Below are 14,490 nucleotides of genomic sequence, written 5' to 3'. Positions count from 1 at the left end.
TGGGCTGACAGCACGCGCTGCCTCTATAGCGGGCAGTTCGCCCCAACATTCGGTAGCGTCTAGCCCGCTGCTGGTAGATGTTCCCCGTGTGTGTGTCTGATGGCTGACCACGGCTGACCCCGTGGCCAGGGGAGCAGAGAAGTACTCATGTACAAGAGGGGATCATGAGCAGCTTCGACTCCGCACTTCCCCCAAAATGGCTCACTCCCCTGGTTCTCCAAGCCCTAGGTCTTAACTTGATATATATATTTGTTTGCTCAAAATTTGCGCTAACTTTCGCACACGAATGTCGACCCCATGGTCTTATAGTGTAGCGGTTAGCACTTCGGATTCTGACAGCCATTTCGTTGGAACTTCCGGCAACCCCGGTGTAATTCTCACTCCCTTCTCATCGTTGATGTCGTCCTAACGGTTCTATAGTCGATTCCGGGTAAGACCTGCGTTGCGTTTTTGCACATTGGAGAAGTCGCAGAAGTGTCACAATCATTCATGGATGGGTAGAGCTCGTGCGGAAAGTATTTTTGCTGGTTTGGAAGAGGTCGCAGTGTGTTTCCACTGGTTTGGGAGAGGGGGGGAGTGTCTTTTGCGTGAGAAACAAAAGCGGCAATCAGAGGCTTGGCACGAAAAAGTCCCTTCAGCCTTACGCTCCACTGACTGACATCTTTACTTTTCAGCATATACTCATTGGCGATTAAGCAACCCGATTGTCTGCCAACCTCGGAATGCAGGAAGATGGCCTAAGAGCTGCCAAACGACGCAAAGTCAACAACGAGCTCCAACATCCAGATGGCGATATCAGAGGCGCCTTTGAGCTACACAACTTACTCCGTTTCAAGCAGGCTGCAGACACAGAAGCGAAGGCTGGCATAGAGCGCTTCAGGACTTTTCTCGTTGATGTCGCCAACGAGAACAACTCTTCCGAACAGACGGTGCTTCTGAAAGTTCTCAAGCAGTACTGCGATGATCAGTCTTCATCCTCAAAAAACCAGCTCGACTTCTCGGATCTGCTCTTAACATGGTCGTTCGCCGCTCAGAGTAATTCCGAATCAGTCTTGTCTGCAGTCCCTGCAGCTCTTGCTCAATTCTTCCGCACTATCAACAACGAACTCGACTTCCGGGAATTTGGTCTTTCTCTGTGCCATAGTCTACTCAAGACTGATCAAGTTCGACTGATAGAGCGAGGGCTTTCAGCACCAAAGCATAAGGACTTTCTCATCTCACCATGTCTCCGTCTCTTGACAGAGATACTGAGCTTCGACGCCGGGGCAGTCGCTGCGAATGTCTTCTCCAGACGTGACATCCTCTTCAAGCGACTGGACGTATTGATGGATGCTCAAGCTCGCCAACGACAGGAGACCGATCGTCGGAAGCCTACGGTAAGGAGGAACGCACAACGCCTGCTATTGGCCATGCTCAGATATCTCGACAACGAAGCCAAGTCGGAGCTGATCACACAGGGAAGGGTGCTGTATTCATGCGTTCGTAATCTCTTGCTAGATGGCGGTGACATCGTTCGAGATGTTCTCAAGACCTTCCGCCTAAGTCTCTTCACACCCGAGCTGCAAAAGCTGGTCAAATCTCGCTTTCTCAACGCCGGGAACCTACAGCTCTTCGCGCAGCTATACGACTATCCTGAAGAAGAGGCAGATGCCGGGCTGGATGTGCTTACAGTTCGACAGGCTGTACATGAATTTCTACTTACGATCTGCACGTCTACCGGTGCAGCACTGATACCTCAGACTGGATGGTACCCGCCAGAGTATGACCTTCCAGACTTTCAAGCTGACGACGCGGACTCTGGTATCGACCTCGGTCTGGATTCGCCCTATCAATCTGAAGACTACATTACTGGAGCACCGGTCAAGAACACGAACATCTCGATGTTCTTGCAAAAGTTGTCCCCATCGTCTGATGTCTTGCACTCAGATTTGATGCTGAAGACGTTCGGGGCTGCTCCAGAGCTGGTTGCTGATTATTTCATTAAGCGACCAAAGCCTTTAGGTGCACCCACTGACGACAACGCATGGGTTGGACATTTCGGCTTTCTGTATTCGATTGTCGAGCTGCCTCTACCACCGTTTTCGAGCCACGGTGACCGGCGTCCGCTGACTCCTCCTCCTACCTCTGTCGTGGTGGAGAGCATCCTACCTCGACCGCTCGACCGAGCTACATTGACCTCATTTTTGAAGAAGAATGAGGACCTCACAGTGATCTCAGCTTGTCGAGTCGTCACTGTGGCTCTGCAGAAGCTTCAGAGTGCCCTCGCTACTTTCAAAGACGGTCTGTCACGGCCACAGCTCTGGTCACAAGCCGCAACTCGCCTGACGCGGGTCGTGGCCGAGCGTGTTCCCGTCTACGGTGAGATCGTGGCCGCACTACAGAAGACCGCGAAAGATGCTCACGATGTTCGTGGCACAATACTGGAGTGTATGGCTGTGTACCAGCAGATCTTGCCGCAAGTCGCAGCCGTATCCTCGTTTGACCCAAGTCCAGCGTTGTTAGGTGTGCTTGAACTTCTCCGTGATACGAAACTTGACGCTGCGGCACGAAGTGGCTTGGAAAAGCAAGAGATTGCCCTCGTCATGATTGCAGGTCTCTCCCGGAGTACGAAATGGTGGCACAAGCCGCAGTCGGACCAGCTCTGTCTCATGATGCAATTGTTCATGAGCCTCAGAGGATCGGAAGAGACTGTTTGTACAGCGATACGCGATACAGTCCACCCCATTCTCGTCGAGAAAGGTGTCCTCGTCCCAAAGAAGGCTAGTTGGCTCGCGCTCACGGCGAGCTTGTCCGACTCAATCGTCAAGGACGATGCAGTACTTCCTGACTTCATCGAGAACTGCATGATTCGCATCACAAAGCAGCCAGTCAAGTACCTTGAGCTCGCCGAGAGAGCGGGAACAGCAGCATCCGAGGCGGAATCTATTAGTCTCATAGCCTGCGCCATCTCTGAGCAATGGCCATTCCTCCTTAAGAACGATGACCTGGACGGCCTCGCGGAATTCGTGGCCAAGTTTTTCGTCCTCCTCGCTGCTGCGGATGAATCAGCGCCTGTTCTTAAACATTTCAAGAATCAAATGCTTGATGCTTCCGAAAGCCACAAGCAGCATCGCAAGACGCTCAAGAAGGCCTTCGAGAGGCAAAAGCGCGATCCAATTGCTCTACCCGTTTCTTCGACACCGGCCGCGACAGCAGCCCCGGCTCGGGAGTCTATCGAACATCGAGACCATAAGCAAGTCGTTGATCCGTTCCCAGCACAGACCGCCTTGCCGACTACCATCAAATCACTTCCACCTACCTACAACATCGAATCTGACCTCACGATCAACCCTTCAACCTCACGTATGGCAGCTCTCATTCGTAGCCTCTCCTCGCCCATCTCCGAGGTCCGCCTCGGCGCACTCTCCAGCCTATCGGCCCTGCTACCTACCCTCCTGGGCTCCAACACCACGACCACCGACTCGACGATGAAACCTTCCGCCACGAACAGCACCACCAACAATCACCCCAACTCCGCATACTCTGAATCGCCACAAATACACACCCTACTCGGCACGCTCCTCGAAACCGCCCGCAATCACACCCTCTCCCAACCCTCCACGCCCATCCCATCCCTAATCACCTCGTTGGCCGCAACATTTTACCTTCCAACTCTAACAGACCCGTCCGCATCCCTCTACGCCAGAATCAACAGCTACCTCCTCCGCTATCCCAACTGGTTGCCCCTTACCCGTATTTTGCCTTACTGGATCGAGCACTTGCTGCTCGAGGAATCGGACAACGACGATCACGCTACCGAGATCTGCCAGTTTCTGACTGCCATCGGCAATGGCGTGCTCACACCCGAAGACGTCTCACTGTGTCGAAGGGCACATCTGTTCGAGCGCTTGGGATCGCTGTACTTCCAGCCCGGTTTGCGAAGGGAGGTGCGCAAGGCTGTGCTGCGGGTGTTCTGGGTGACTGCTGGGATCGAGGGAGGAGCGGATATGTTGATCACAAGAGTTGGGGTTAGGGCGTGGTTGGATGTTGTGGAGCCGAAAGAGGATGCGGTGCTGGAGATGAAGGGCTTGGTGGAGGCGTTGAGGGCGAGGATTGAAGGGGGCTCTGATGCTGAGTATATTATGAGGTGGGAGATGGGTTTGAGTGGGACTGGAAAGCCGGAGGAGGAGCAGAAGATGGCTGGATTGGGAGTTGGGATGAAAGGTGGTGCCTGATACGACGAGTGCAGGGTAGCTTAAGCCACGCAGCTACCGTTCTTGAGTCTTTTCTGTCAAGGGATGTGAATAGACACGATATGGCCGATGCAAACGTCGGCTCTGGCCGCTCGAATGGGTCGGTTAATGCAGCTCCTTTGTCGACAGCAGAAAAGATGTCTGGATGAGCACCATGCCTAGTCAATGGGTCCGGAGAAATATTCATGCTCTACAGACGGCCGGATGACACGCATTTTTCCTTGACTACCAACAGTTTCTTCTGGTGGTCCAATGTGCCTTACGTTGGAGGCACACAGGACGTGTACTCCCATCGGACATCCATTGGTAGCTCTTCAAACAAGGAGGATGCCGCTGGGCCAGCTCTTCGGGCATGGTCTTGTCATCCGGCTTGGTCAAAATTCATACAAGACGGGTTGACCAGACTTTCACAGTAGTACCTTCCACTCCCAAGCCGCAAGCAACAAGGAACAGCAGGAGCGCAGTGACCGACTCCTTCTCATGCTCGTTGATTTGCACTGGCGGCAGGCATGCGACATCGCACCTTCCACAAGTACCCGCCATGTCAACCGGCTTAACCAAGATTTTACTAAGACCGGTTGACACTACCCTTGGCAGTAGTACCTTCCTCTCGGAACCTCGAAGTAGGCAACAACAGGAAGAGCAGGCAGTGGTCGCCCCTTCCCACTTGAGTCTATGCGTAACGACGCCAGGAGCGGCAGGCACGTCACCGAGCACCTTCCGTCCACGTACGATCACCCGCACGGTCAACCGGCTTCGCTAAGTTTCTCACGAGACCGGATGACTAGATTCCCTCAAATTTTACGATGTTCTCACAACATGGACATCGCAAGAGGCACGTGGGGGGGAGGCGGCAACGTCCAAAGCCACCTGGCAGTTTCACGGGGTGCAGATATTGAGCTCACTTCGTCGAGCTCGAAAGCAGTGTCACCCGGTCTGGGCTGGCGTCCGAGAAGAATATATATCTTTGCTCGTATAGTCAAATTAGGTCCAGAAGCGGAACAACACGCACTGCAGACTCAGAGTGGCAATATCAGCGGATGAAAGCCTTGATGCAGATCAAGCTTCTGACCTGAATGAGAAGGATTGCCCTGTTTGCGCTATGTCTCCTTCTCTCGCTCTGCACAGACCAGAAACCAACAAGATACGAAACTGGACACCATACACATCAGGAACGCCTTTTTCGGTTCACGAGCCTGGAGCATGCGTTGCACATGCGCAAAGCCCGACCTCCGTCCATACATGCCACGACATACTCACGGCTCTCCCATCTCAACCTCGAGCAGCCTGCTCCGTCCGGCGACCATTCGCAGCACGTTCTCGTGCTCCACCGCTCTTGCCGGTTCAACCTCACGCCCGACAGTCTCACACAGCGACACAAACCCGTCATTGATTCGAAGAAAGTCTAAGTGGTGGCAGAATGGAGTGGTTAGAGTAGTAGGTGTCCGCTATCCTGGTCTGGAAGTATTGTGCAGTATTGACGTGGATAGTGGAATTTCGTTCGATTCGTAGAGATTGTGCTTCTGCATCGCCAGTGCAGAAGCTCATGGGGAGATATGCAGCGACTCAGCTGCCCCGTTTCGTCGTATGCATCTGTTGCCGACTTTTCTGATCCACGATGTTTGATGAGAGGTTGTTGAGAAGACACGCCCCACGACTCCATGCGAGAGAGAGATAGGTATAGTATAGAGAGATAAGGAAGAAATTAGCGGCTCTGTTCTGGGCGCAGCCAAGGCTTACATGACTGTGCACCTTGAACAGCAGCCAGCGCTCTCTTCCCGATCATCCATATCGAGTTTGTGACCTGGTGGTCCAGAACCGATTTGAGGCGCGCCGCTGCCGTAGCCGCTCATTTCACGGTTGTACCGCCTGATCTCACGGACCAGGTCATGGAAAGCATTGTCGACGTTAACCCGGCTCTTTGCGCTGGTCTCGATGAACCTGCAATCGAACTGTCTGGCGAGAGCAGCTCCTTCCTCACGGCTTACAACTCGCTCGTGGTCTAGATCGCACTTGTTTCCGACAAGAATGATTGGGAAGTAGTCCTTGTCCTTGACTCGAAGTATCTGTTGCTGGAAGGTCTGGATTTCTTCGAAGGACTGCCGCGAGTTGATTGCGTAGACCAGGAGAAAGCCTTCACCTGTGCGCATGTACTGTTCGCGCATGGCGGAGTATTCTTCTTGGCCGGCGGTATCAAGGACATCGAGAAGGGCCGTCTCGTCGTCGATCATGCATTGCTTGCGATACGAGTCTGCCACAGATCAGTTTCGGGCTCGTCTTCGAGCGTGATGTGGCGGCAGTACCTTCAATTGTAGGGTCATATTCGTCCACAAAGTGGCTCTGGATGAGTTGTATGGTCAAGCATGACTTGCCGACACCACCACCTCCTACTACCACCAGCTTGTATTCTCGTAGAAACTATTGCTTGTGAGCGGCTGTGATTGACGGCAGCGATCGGCTGCGGGAAGCCAGGTGGTACAAACTTTTGAGGCCATTATCTTGACAGCGCAGTAGACGGTGTCAATTTACGTGAACAGGTGCTGGAAGAGGGTGTTGCGAGAGAACGTCGGATTCGGTCGTGGAGGGGAAGTGAAGGTCGTCGACAGGAGCTGCGGAAAACGGACAGGCGAACGGGATCGTTGTCGGGTCGCTAATACAATGATCGCTGGTGTGTAGATGCACAATATGAGCAGAAAGATGGGTGCAGTCTCAAGTTGTGTCGCCCGATGCACACTTTGACAGATTCGCAGGGGAACAATGCAAGCACCAGCGGAAGCTGCGTTCTACACTCCCAAGCCCAGCCTAGCCTATCCCGACGCTGGGCAGCCCCGCGGGCGCGCTATTGCCGACTTTAACTAGGCGAGAGGCTCCTTCTACAGCAGAAGCGCCCCTTGGATTCCCCCACCACCTTAGCGCCCGTGTCCTCATGTTTTGTGTGCATGTACCACGGTGTTGGATTCGTGTTATCTCGTACTCTAGACTTCGAATGCTCGGGCTGACGACGACAATAGCCCTTGAGCGCTGTTGAAGGCTACATTCCCATCTCTGAGCAACACTCTCGCGTCCAGGAGACTCGAACGAGCACAGCACATGCCTTCAATCGGCATTTCTTTAGCTACCTTACCTAAGAGAAGGTGCAAGTCTTCCGATGAGCCTCCTCGCCTTCCTGTTCCTGAACCGAGAAGTTTACCCCCTACCCCTGCCCAAAATATCTTCGCCCAACTTCTCCCGTCGTGATTCCACGATCTACGCAACAGGCTCCTGTATCGTCCATAGACCTGTCCAATATTCGGAATAGCCTATGTCACGAGAGCACATGTGTAAGTGGCATCCTCCAGGCAATGTCAAGAAGCCGAATAACCACCATCGCTCTTTTCTGGTCTGGACTTCGATGCACTCATTGGCTTACCACTGGAAAAAGGGGTGGATCGTATGGTGGAGACACAAGCCTGTGACATCCGTCGATCCCCTGCTCCAAGATCTGGCCCCTTGTTCAGGATGCTGGTCTGTGGTTTTGTTCTGGAAGCAGACCGAAGTCCAGCTGCGACCTGGATCAACGCCGCCACGGACATCTGCCTGTCTTGTGAGGCAATACAGGGTCGAGAGCTTGCGCAGAGAGCCTATCTTGCACAATGGTCTGTCGACAATCTGCAAGAAAATCTACACTGCCGAAGCGTTTGTACGGAGAAGTGCACTAACTAGTCGCGCGTTCTGCTTCTGTGATGAAATGTTGACCCAATCGTTCCGAGACTCATTGGCTGTGCCGCCCATGCAGCTCGTCCAGTCAGCTCCAAGACACTGCTTCCGCGCAACTCAAATGGCCACATATACTGCTGTAACTACAGAGGTGAATACAGAGGCTCGCCAGTGTTCTCTCCAGAGGTTCTCCTGTCGACCAATGACTCAATGTCATGGTGCTGCCGCAGTCCCGTGCCTGGCTCTGGCTGACCAGCGATGACAACAACGAAGATGTGCTCATTACCACATTCATTAAGGATGCAGCTGACCTGCATACTACTGCATACCTCATGCTGTAGTCGATCTCCACCCCCGGATCCTCAAAGGATACGAGTTTCCTGGGGAAGGTTGTTTCATGTCTGCACCTCACAACTCTACACGACACGATCCCTCTGACCTGATCGGCAAAGGAACGACTGAGTGGTATCATTCTGCCGGTAGCCAGTCGCCGTCGCAAGCTCACAACTTGGACCTCGGCGAACAGAAAATGGCTCGCTCAAATTTGTGCCCTTGGTCAAACAGGAAATTCGCTTCGGGACCCCGCGCCATCGTTGAGATCATGCATACCTAGCAAATACTAACAGGCTGAATCATATAGGGTAGCAAGACAGAGAACTTCTGTGAGTTCCATGAGCCTGTTAGAACAACATCGAGCTCTGACATCCTGGACATGCCATCACTACGATGTTTGTTGCAGATCAGTCCACTTTCTTTGATCTAGACGGGTCTTGCAATGTGGACCGTCTTGGTATCCGATATACAACCGGCCGCTACAATATTGGCATGCTAGGTCTCTTCGGACACGTGCTATGGTGCGCTGACGACACTATCGTCTTGCTTCGTCCAAGATGGCCGGCTCAGGTACGGCGGGCTTGATGTCCGGAAGAATTCGCGAAAACAATCTCGAGCCTCGTTACGCGGCCCGTGCCATTGGATACGCCCGGACGAGATTTATCCTTGAGTATCTACGAGCGAGATCTCGGAAAAGTACAGAGCGACATCGTTCGCTCTCGACCGAGGAGACCCTCGTTCGTTCACACATGAACAATGGTTCTCGGTAATTCTCGTTCATGATGGGACCTTCTATTGGGATGAGACCGTCAGCACTTCCAGTTGAGGCACACAATCCGTCGCGGACTCCTTCAGTATGTCAGCCTTCAGCAACATCGCTGCAACCAGTATGCATCGGCCGCTGTCCAAGCCTTCCCTCCTCTAATCCGTGCGCCAGCATTGCTGCCGTTCACCTTACAGTGCTTCTCGGACAGAGCCTGTCCACTACCGAACCCCAATGGCCTCCCGCTCTTGCCCTCGAATATGCTCCAACAGCACACTAGTCCTCACCCTTTAATCTTCCCTCAATCTCCCCTAGCTCCTCAGACTCGCTGATCTCGATCACACGATTGACTTCAGCCGTGCCTCGCATGAGCTCGACGGCGCCAGCATAGCTCATCTTCAGGTTCGGGTTGGCGTTCACGGGAAGGTAGTAGAGGAGGACGTAGGGCACAGATTGCCTGCCAGATGCCTTGATCGCACAGTGAGCTGGTGATTGTTTGTGAAATGTTGGAACTTGAGGGTTGCAAGAATCCGGCGCTGGGCTACGAATGAAGGGTCATACCAGTGTCAAAGGATGGCTCAACAGAATGAATCGCGGTGACGAGTCCGGCAGCTCGTCGGCGAGCTCCAGTAGGTCCGTGTATGTCTCTTCATCTTGAGGTCGGATCTCTTGGGACTTGGTGTCGATCATGTCTGTATTCCAGGGACACGTCAGTCGAAGGGTCAGCCAGTCACTCGGTACACTAGTAGGGACCTCCACGTGTTGACAAACTCGGGCACTGCGTATGTTCCATGAGCACCCACTAGCATCACGTAGCATGGTCGTCCTGCAATTCTCGCCCCAGTACATCATCGTTCCCAAGCACTGACCCGCGCTCAGCAATCCCACAAATGACACCCGTACTAACGTGCAACACAACGCTCACGTTCACTCCATTCGCACACGACCGCCGACAGGACGAGGAGACACGGCAGATAGCAGGATGACATACAGATCTTGGCTTGCGGCTTCGAGGCCCGCGACGTGCCCAGCCGGAATTTTCGTAGTGCATCTTTCGTCTCTTGGGAGAAGGTATAGAGGCGAGCGTCGGACTATGTGGAAACCATATGTGAGCGATGGCACTTGGTCCGAGTTTCCAACACGGTCAACGATGATGGGCCTTGAGCCTTTTGACATACCATGATATGCCTGACGAGGAAGGTGGTTCTGAATCAGGCCGGATGACGGTCGTTGGGATTGGAATTGTTTCTGTTGTACCGAGCGGGGCAGATACGGATGATCGCAGGTAGGTCGAATTCTTGTAGATCTCTGGTCGTCGTCGACCTGATGATGCTTGGGTCACGGGTCTACTCGTTTGTGATGATGTTCAGTCCATCAATTGTTTGTTGAAGTATGCTGTCTTTCGAAAGATGATATGCCCATATATCCGACGCTTGAATTCCTCCCGCCCGCCGCGTGGGGACAGATGTGGGGGATCGATTTCCGATTCCTTCTCCAATTCACATCTACCCCGAACTCGAGTTCATTCTGTCTCGATCTTGTGCACCTACACTACGCCAACCATGCACTCGTCCTGCTGACGGCCGCCCCTCAAATGCTCCCTCGCTTCTCCCAACTCACGCGCCACCTCTCCCGGCCACTACCACACCTCACCTCGCGCTCCTCTGCCGCCGCGGCCCTCACCACTACCAACACCATGACATCACCATCCACCACCTCCAGGTCACCGACCAGCAAGATCCACACTGCAGCATGCCTGATAATAGGCGACGAAGTTCTCGGTGGCAAGACCGTGGACACCAACTCAGCTTTATGGCCAAATACTGCTTCTCGCTGGGCATGTCCATGAAGCGGGTAGAAGTGATCGCCGACGACGAGGACGAGATCATCGAGGCATGCACGCGCATGTCCAAGAACTACGACTTTGTTGTCACCTCCGGTGGGATCGGACCTACACACGACGACATCACGTACGCCTCGATCGCGAAAGCGTTCGGGCTGGAGCTGAAACTGCACGACAAGACGATGGAGAAGATGCGGAGGTTGTCTCGGCCGCACAAGTCGCAGCCGAATTTTGACTGGGATACACCTTCGCCGGCGCTCAAGGCCAAGATGCGTATGGCTGAGTTGCCCTGGGATCCTAAAAAGGCGGAGGAAGAGCAAGTGCTGTTTCCCAATGATGCCCTTTGGGTGCCGATCAGTGTCGTCAACAACAATATCCACATCCTGCCCGGCGTGCCGCGGCTGTTCGAGGCGTTGTTGAACAGCTTGCGGCCGTTACTGGTTCCAAGACTTGAGGACCCAGATGGGAAGGGCACGTACCGGATGATGTTTAGCACGCCGCTGGCGGAGAGTAGCGTGGCGGGGTATTTGACGGAGCTGGCGGAGAAGGTTGGGCCGAAGGGAGTGAAGGTCGGGAGTTATCCCAGATGGGGGAAGAAGAGGAATGTGGTTACGCTAGTGGGGAGTGATCGGGAGTATATGGACTCATTAGAAGAGGAGGTAGCGAAGGGGGTGGAAGGGAAGAGGGTGCAGGTGGAAGGGGAGGACGATACGGATCAGGAGGAGGATATAAAGAAAGACAAGGATGCATAGGGCTTCGGGTGAGATTGAATATATAACATGCTTTGCGGGTGGTCGATCTCTGAAAGGACCACCGTTGATCGCTGGACATAGCATGATGTCTGTGCCAGGGGCATCTGGTGTAGATGACTAAGGTGCTGACCGAGTGTAACAGGCATTCACTGGGATCTCTGTTGTTCGCCAGCATCTGCTTTGCGGACGTCTCAGTTGCTGCTGCGAAGAAAAGCGCTTTTACAGTATATACATGCTACCAATGAGCAAGAGAGTGTCTCCCGTGGTCTCTGAGGCGTCTCCAAGCACGGGGTAAGGGGCCCGTGCGCATATCCGCTTGGCCGGTGCTCGGACCGCACACCCACTTGTTGACAACTATATATATCATCTAGCTGAAAATTTGAGCCAAAATTGCGTTTGAATCTGCCACAGATCTAAGCAGTGCGGTTTTGTAGTGTAGTGGTGATCACTCCGTACGATTCCCTCCCGCTCGCTGTTAGGCATGGTCGCTGACCGACTCCTAGGGATTTTGATCCTACGAAGATATCAAGTCTTCCGGCAACCCCGGTGTATGCCCTACCTCTTCCAACGCTCTCTATCCTCTCTAACGCATCCCAGTCGAACCCGGGCAAGACCTAACGACGTTGTCATCGAGCTTTTTGCAAATTCGGAGGTGGCGAGGTTGGAAGTTCGGTCCAAACGATGGGAGTCCATCGTCTTTTTGACGGTGGGGGGAAGTGGCGCTAGCTATGGGTTGGAAAGCACAGCTCCAATGACTGCACCAGCTGGGGGCGGGGCATCGACGTTTTCTTTGACTCAGCCCTGCTTGAGAGCTACAGTCGAGAATGATCAAGGAGACTGGAACTGGAGCGGGAATCGACATACGATAGCGATATTGACAGGCATGATAGGCAAAGACGGTCTAGACGCGAGCCGAATTGCAGATTGGATCGACAGCTACACGCCGGACGAGCTGTACGGTCTCTCGCGCGTACGACCGGTCCACACTACCAGCAAACACACCTGCTCTACGACGTTGCAAAGGGTGACACTACGTCAGTTCATCATTGCAGTGTCTACCGAAACCCGATCTAGTGGCTTGGATCAACACGACCATGTGCTGCTAACACTCTAGGACGGCTCTTTCCCTGTCAGCCATAGTCGAGGTCCCAACTGAGATGCAACTCTGATCCGCTCAACGCTAGCTGCTCATCGACTAGGCGACCGATGTCATCCTATTGGAGACTGTTGGGAGGTGAGCAATCTTGCAAGCGTGACGGTCGGCGATACCTCGCCAGCAGACGGGAAGTAGTTCTGTCCAGCGCTCACACTGTTGCCAGGCCTGCGACTAGCCAGTAGGGTATGAGTGCCGACGTGTGGTCTGGAGATGCGGCCCTGTGCCGGCATGTCTTTGACCAGTGGACAAAGTTCGGACAGAGACAGTGGTCATCTTAAGATGCCTGACCAGTCGGATGCCATGTATATATTGCTGCTCCATCACGCAGGGCTGTCGGGAGAGGTAGGTAGTTGGACCGCATCGATTATGCTCATCCAATTCGGAGATCAAAGGTAGTCGACGGACCCTTAAGGGTTGGATTGCGCAGCACACGCTACAACCAGGATGATGGTACGACGCCGAATCGAGAGAACGTCAATGATCAGGCTCTTGAGCCAACACAAAATCTTGGAATGAAGGCGGTTGAGCGTTCCTTCGACGGGGTTCCGTATGAAAGACGGTCATGGCAGGAAATCCCTCAGCAACAACCTCATCAGGCTGTGTCTTCGCTCCAACTTCTGCGGCACAAATAGTTCCGCATCACGGTCTGCTTACCCAACGCAATCTAGGATGTCATCGAGGCAACGCACCCCTATGACATGCTCGCCGTCGCCTTCTCCACAATCGATATCAGCCATCTCGACCGAGATTTATTCTTTGGGACGTTTTCGAACGAGAGTTCCCTCACACTGGGCAGAGTCTGAGTATCTGCTGTGGCATCTGCTGTCAAGTCGTCAACGTGCTTACAAAAGTAGGAGTTCCTCTGCAACTTGTAAACGACAACTGGGGAATTCGGGTCGAAGTTGTAGCCGAGTGCCGAGTCCAGCGATACAATCTGCAGATCCGGCCGAGAGAACGTGAACGCCTGATAAGGCAAATCTTCGTGTATTCGTACATATATGCAATACAATACCGAAGCTCGTGGTCAAGCTGCACACCCTCAGTTCTACACCATAACCAACCACGTACCGACTCACCTCGACCCAACAACCATGGCAATCCCCAAAAAGATCGGCGTCTTGATCGGCAGCGTGCGCCAGCCACGCATCGGCGATCAAGTCGCCGCTTTCGCTGCAGCCACCATCAAGTCTCAATCCTCATCCACCGACTATACCCTCCACACGATCGACCTCCTAGCGTGGGACCTGCCCATGTTCAAAGGCCCCGAAGTCCCGAAAGCCATCAAAGACCCCGCCAATTACACGCACGAGCGCACCCGCGAATGGAGTGCCGCGATCTCCGCTTGCGATGGCTTCATCTTCGTACCGTGCGAATATAACTATGGCTACCCGGCCAGTCTGAAGAATGCGATTGATCACCTCTGCTGGGAGTGGCAGGGAAAGCCGGTTATGTTTGTTGCGTATGGAGGGTATGGTGGAGGCAAGAGCGTGGAACAACTGAAAGGGGTGCTGGGAGCGTTTGACATGAAGTTCACGGAGGATGATGTGCTGCTGGGGTACCCGAGCTTTGAGTGGGCCGGGGAGAAAGTGTTTGCGGGTAAGGACTTGGGGTTGCTGGAGGAAGAGAACGTGTGGGCAGGCCATCGTGACGCCATCGTCAAGAACTTCGATGAGTTGTTGGGCTTGACAAGGGCGCCTGTGATCGCGACGAAGTGA

At 53.7% G+C, this 14,490-nt stretch overlaps 5 protein-coding genes across 5 annotated transcripts; 3 read left to right on the top strand and 2 right to left on the bottom strand.

Moving 5' to 3' along the window:
- Positions 1-722: 722 nt before the first annotated feature.
- Positions 723-4,214, top strand: AB675_4535 (Nucleolar pre-ribosomal-associated protein 1; the record flags this gene model as incomplete). The annotated part of the gene is made up of 1 exon (XM_018144680.1): positions 723-4,214. The coding sequence occupies one exon, from the start codon at positions 723-725 to the stop codon at positions 4,212-4,214; it is 3,492 nt and encodes a 1,163-aa protein (XP_017999029.1).
- Positions 4,215-5,968: 1,754 nt separating this feature from the next.
- AB675_4534 (Ras-like protein) lies at positions 5,969-6,727 on the bottom strand (the record flags this gene model as incomplete). Its single annotated transcript, XM_018144679.1, has 3 exons — positions 5,969-6,483; positions 6,536-6,650; positions 6,716-6,727. The coding sequence occupies 3 exons, from the start codon at positions 6,725-6,727 to the stop codon at positions 5,969-5,971; spliced, it is 642 nt and encodes a 213-aa protein (XP_017999069.1).
- A 2,573-nt stretch (positions 6,728-9,300) lies between these two features.
- On the bottom strand, positions 9,301-9,714 carry AB675_4533 (Actin-depolymerizing factor gmf1; the record flags this gene model as incomplete). Its single annotated transcript, XM_018144678.1, has 2 exons — positions 9,301-9,492; positions 9,586-9,714. The coding sequence occupies 2 exons, from the start codon at positions 9,712-9,714 to the stop codon at positions 9,301-9,303; spliced, it is 321 nt and encodes a 106-aa protein (XP_017998960.1).
- A 1,122-nt stretch (positions 9,715-10,836) lies between these two features.
- Positions 10,837-11,619, top strand: AB675_4532 (uncharacterized protein; the record flags this gene model as incomplete). The annotated part of the gene is made up of 1 exon (XM_018144677.1): positions 10,837-11,619. One exon carries the CDS (start codon positions 10,837-10,839, stop codon positions 11,617-11,619), a length of 783 nt encoding a protein of 260 aa, XP_017998890.1.
- A 2,247-nt stretch (positions 11,620-13,866) lies between these two features.
- On the top strand, positions 13,867-14,490 carry AB675_4531 (NAD(P)H-dependent FMN LOT6; the record flags this gene model as incomplete). Its single annotated transcript, XM_018144676.1, has 1 exon — positions 13,867-14,490. The coding sequence occupies one exon, from the start codon at positions 13,867-13,869 to the stop codon at positions 14,488-14,490; it is 624 nt and encodes a 207-aa protein (XP_017998922.1).

The sequence above is a fragment of the Cyphellophora attinorum genome, assembly GCF_001299255.1.
Source record: "Cyphellophora attinorum strain CBS 131958 chromosome Unknown Contig16, whole genome shotgun sequence".
Classification (NCBI taxonomy): Eukaryota; Fungi; Ascomycota; class Eurotiomycetes; order Chaetothyriales; family Cyphellophoraceae; genus Cyphellophora; species Cyphellophora attinorum.
The sequence above is the reverse complement of the archived record's forward strand: the minus strand, read 5'-3'. Positions and strand labels throughout refer to the sequence as shown.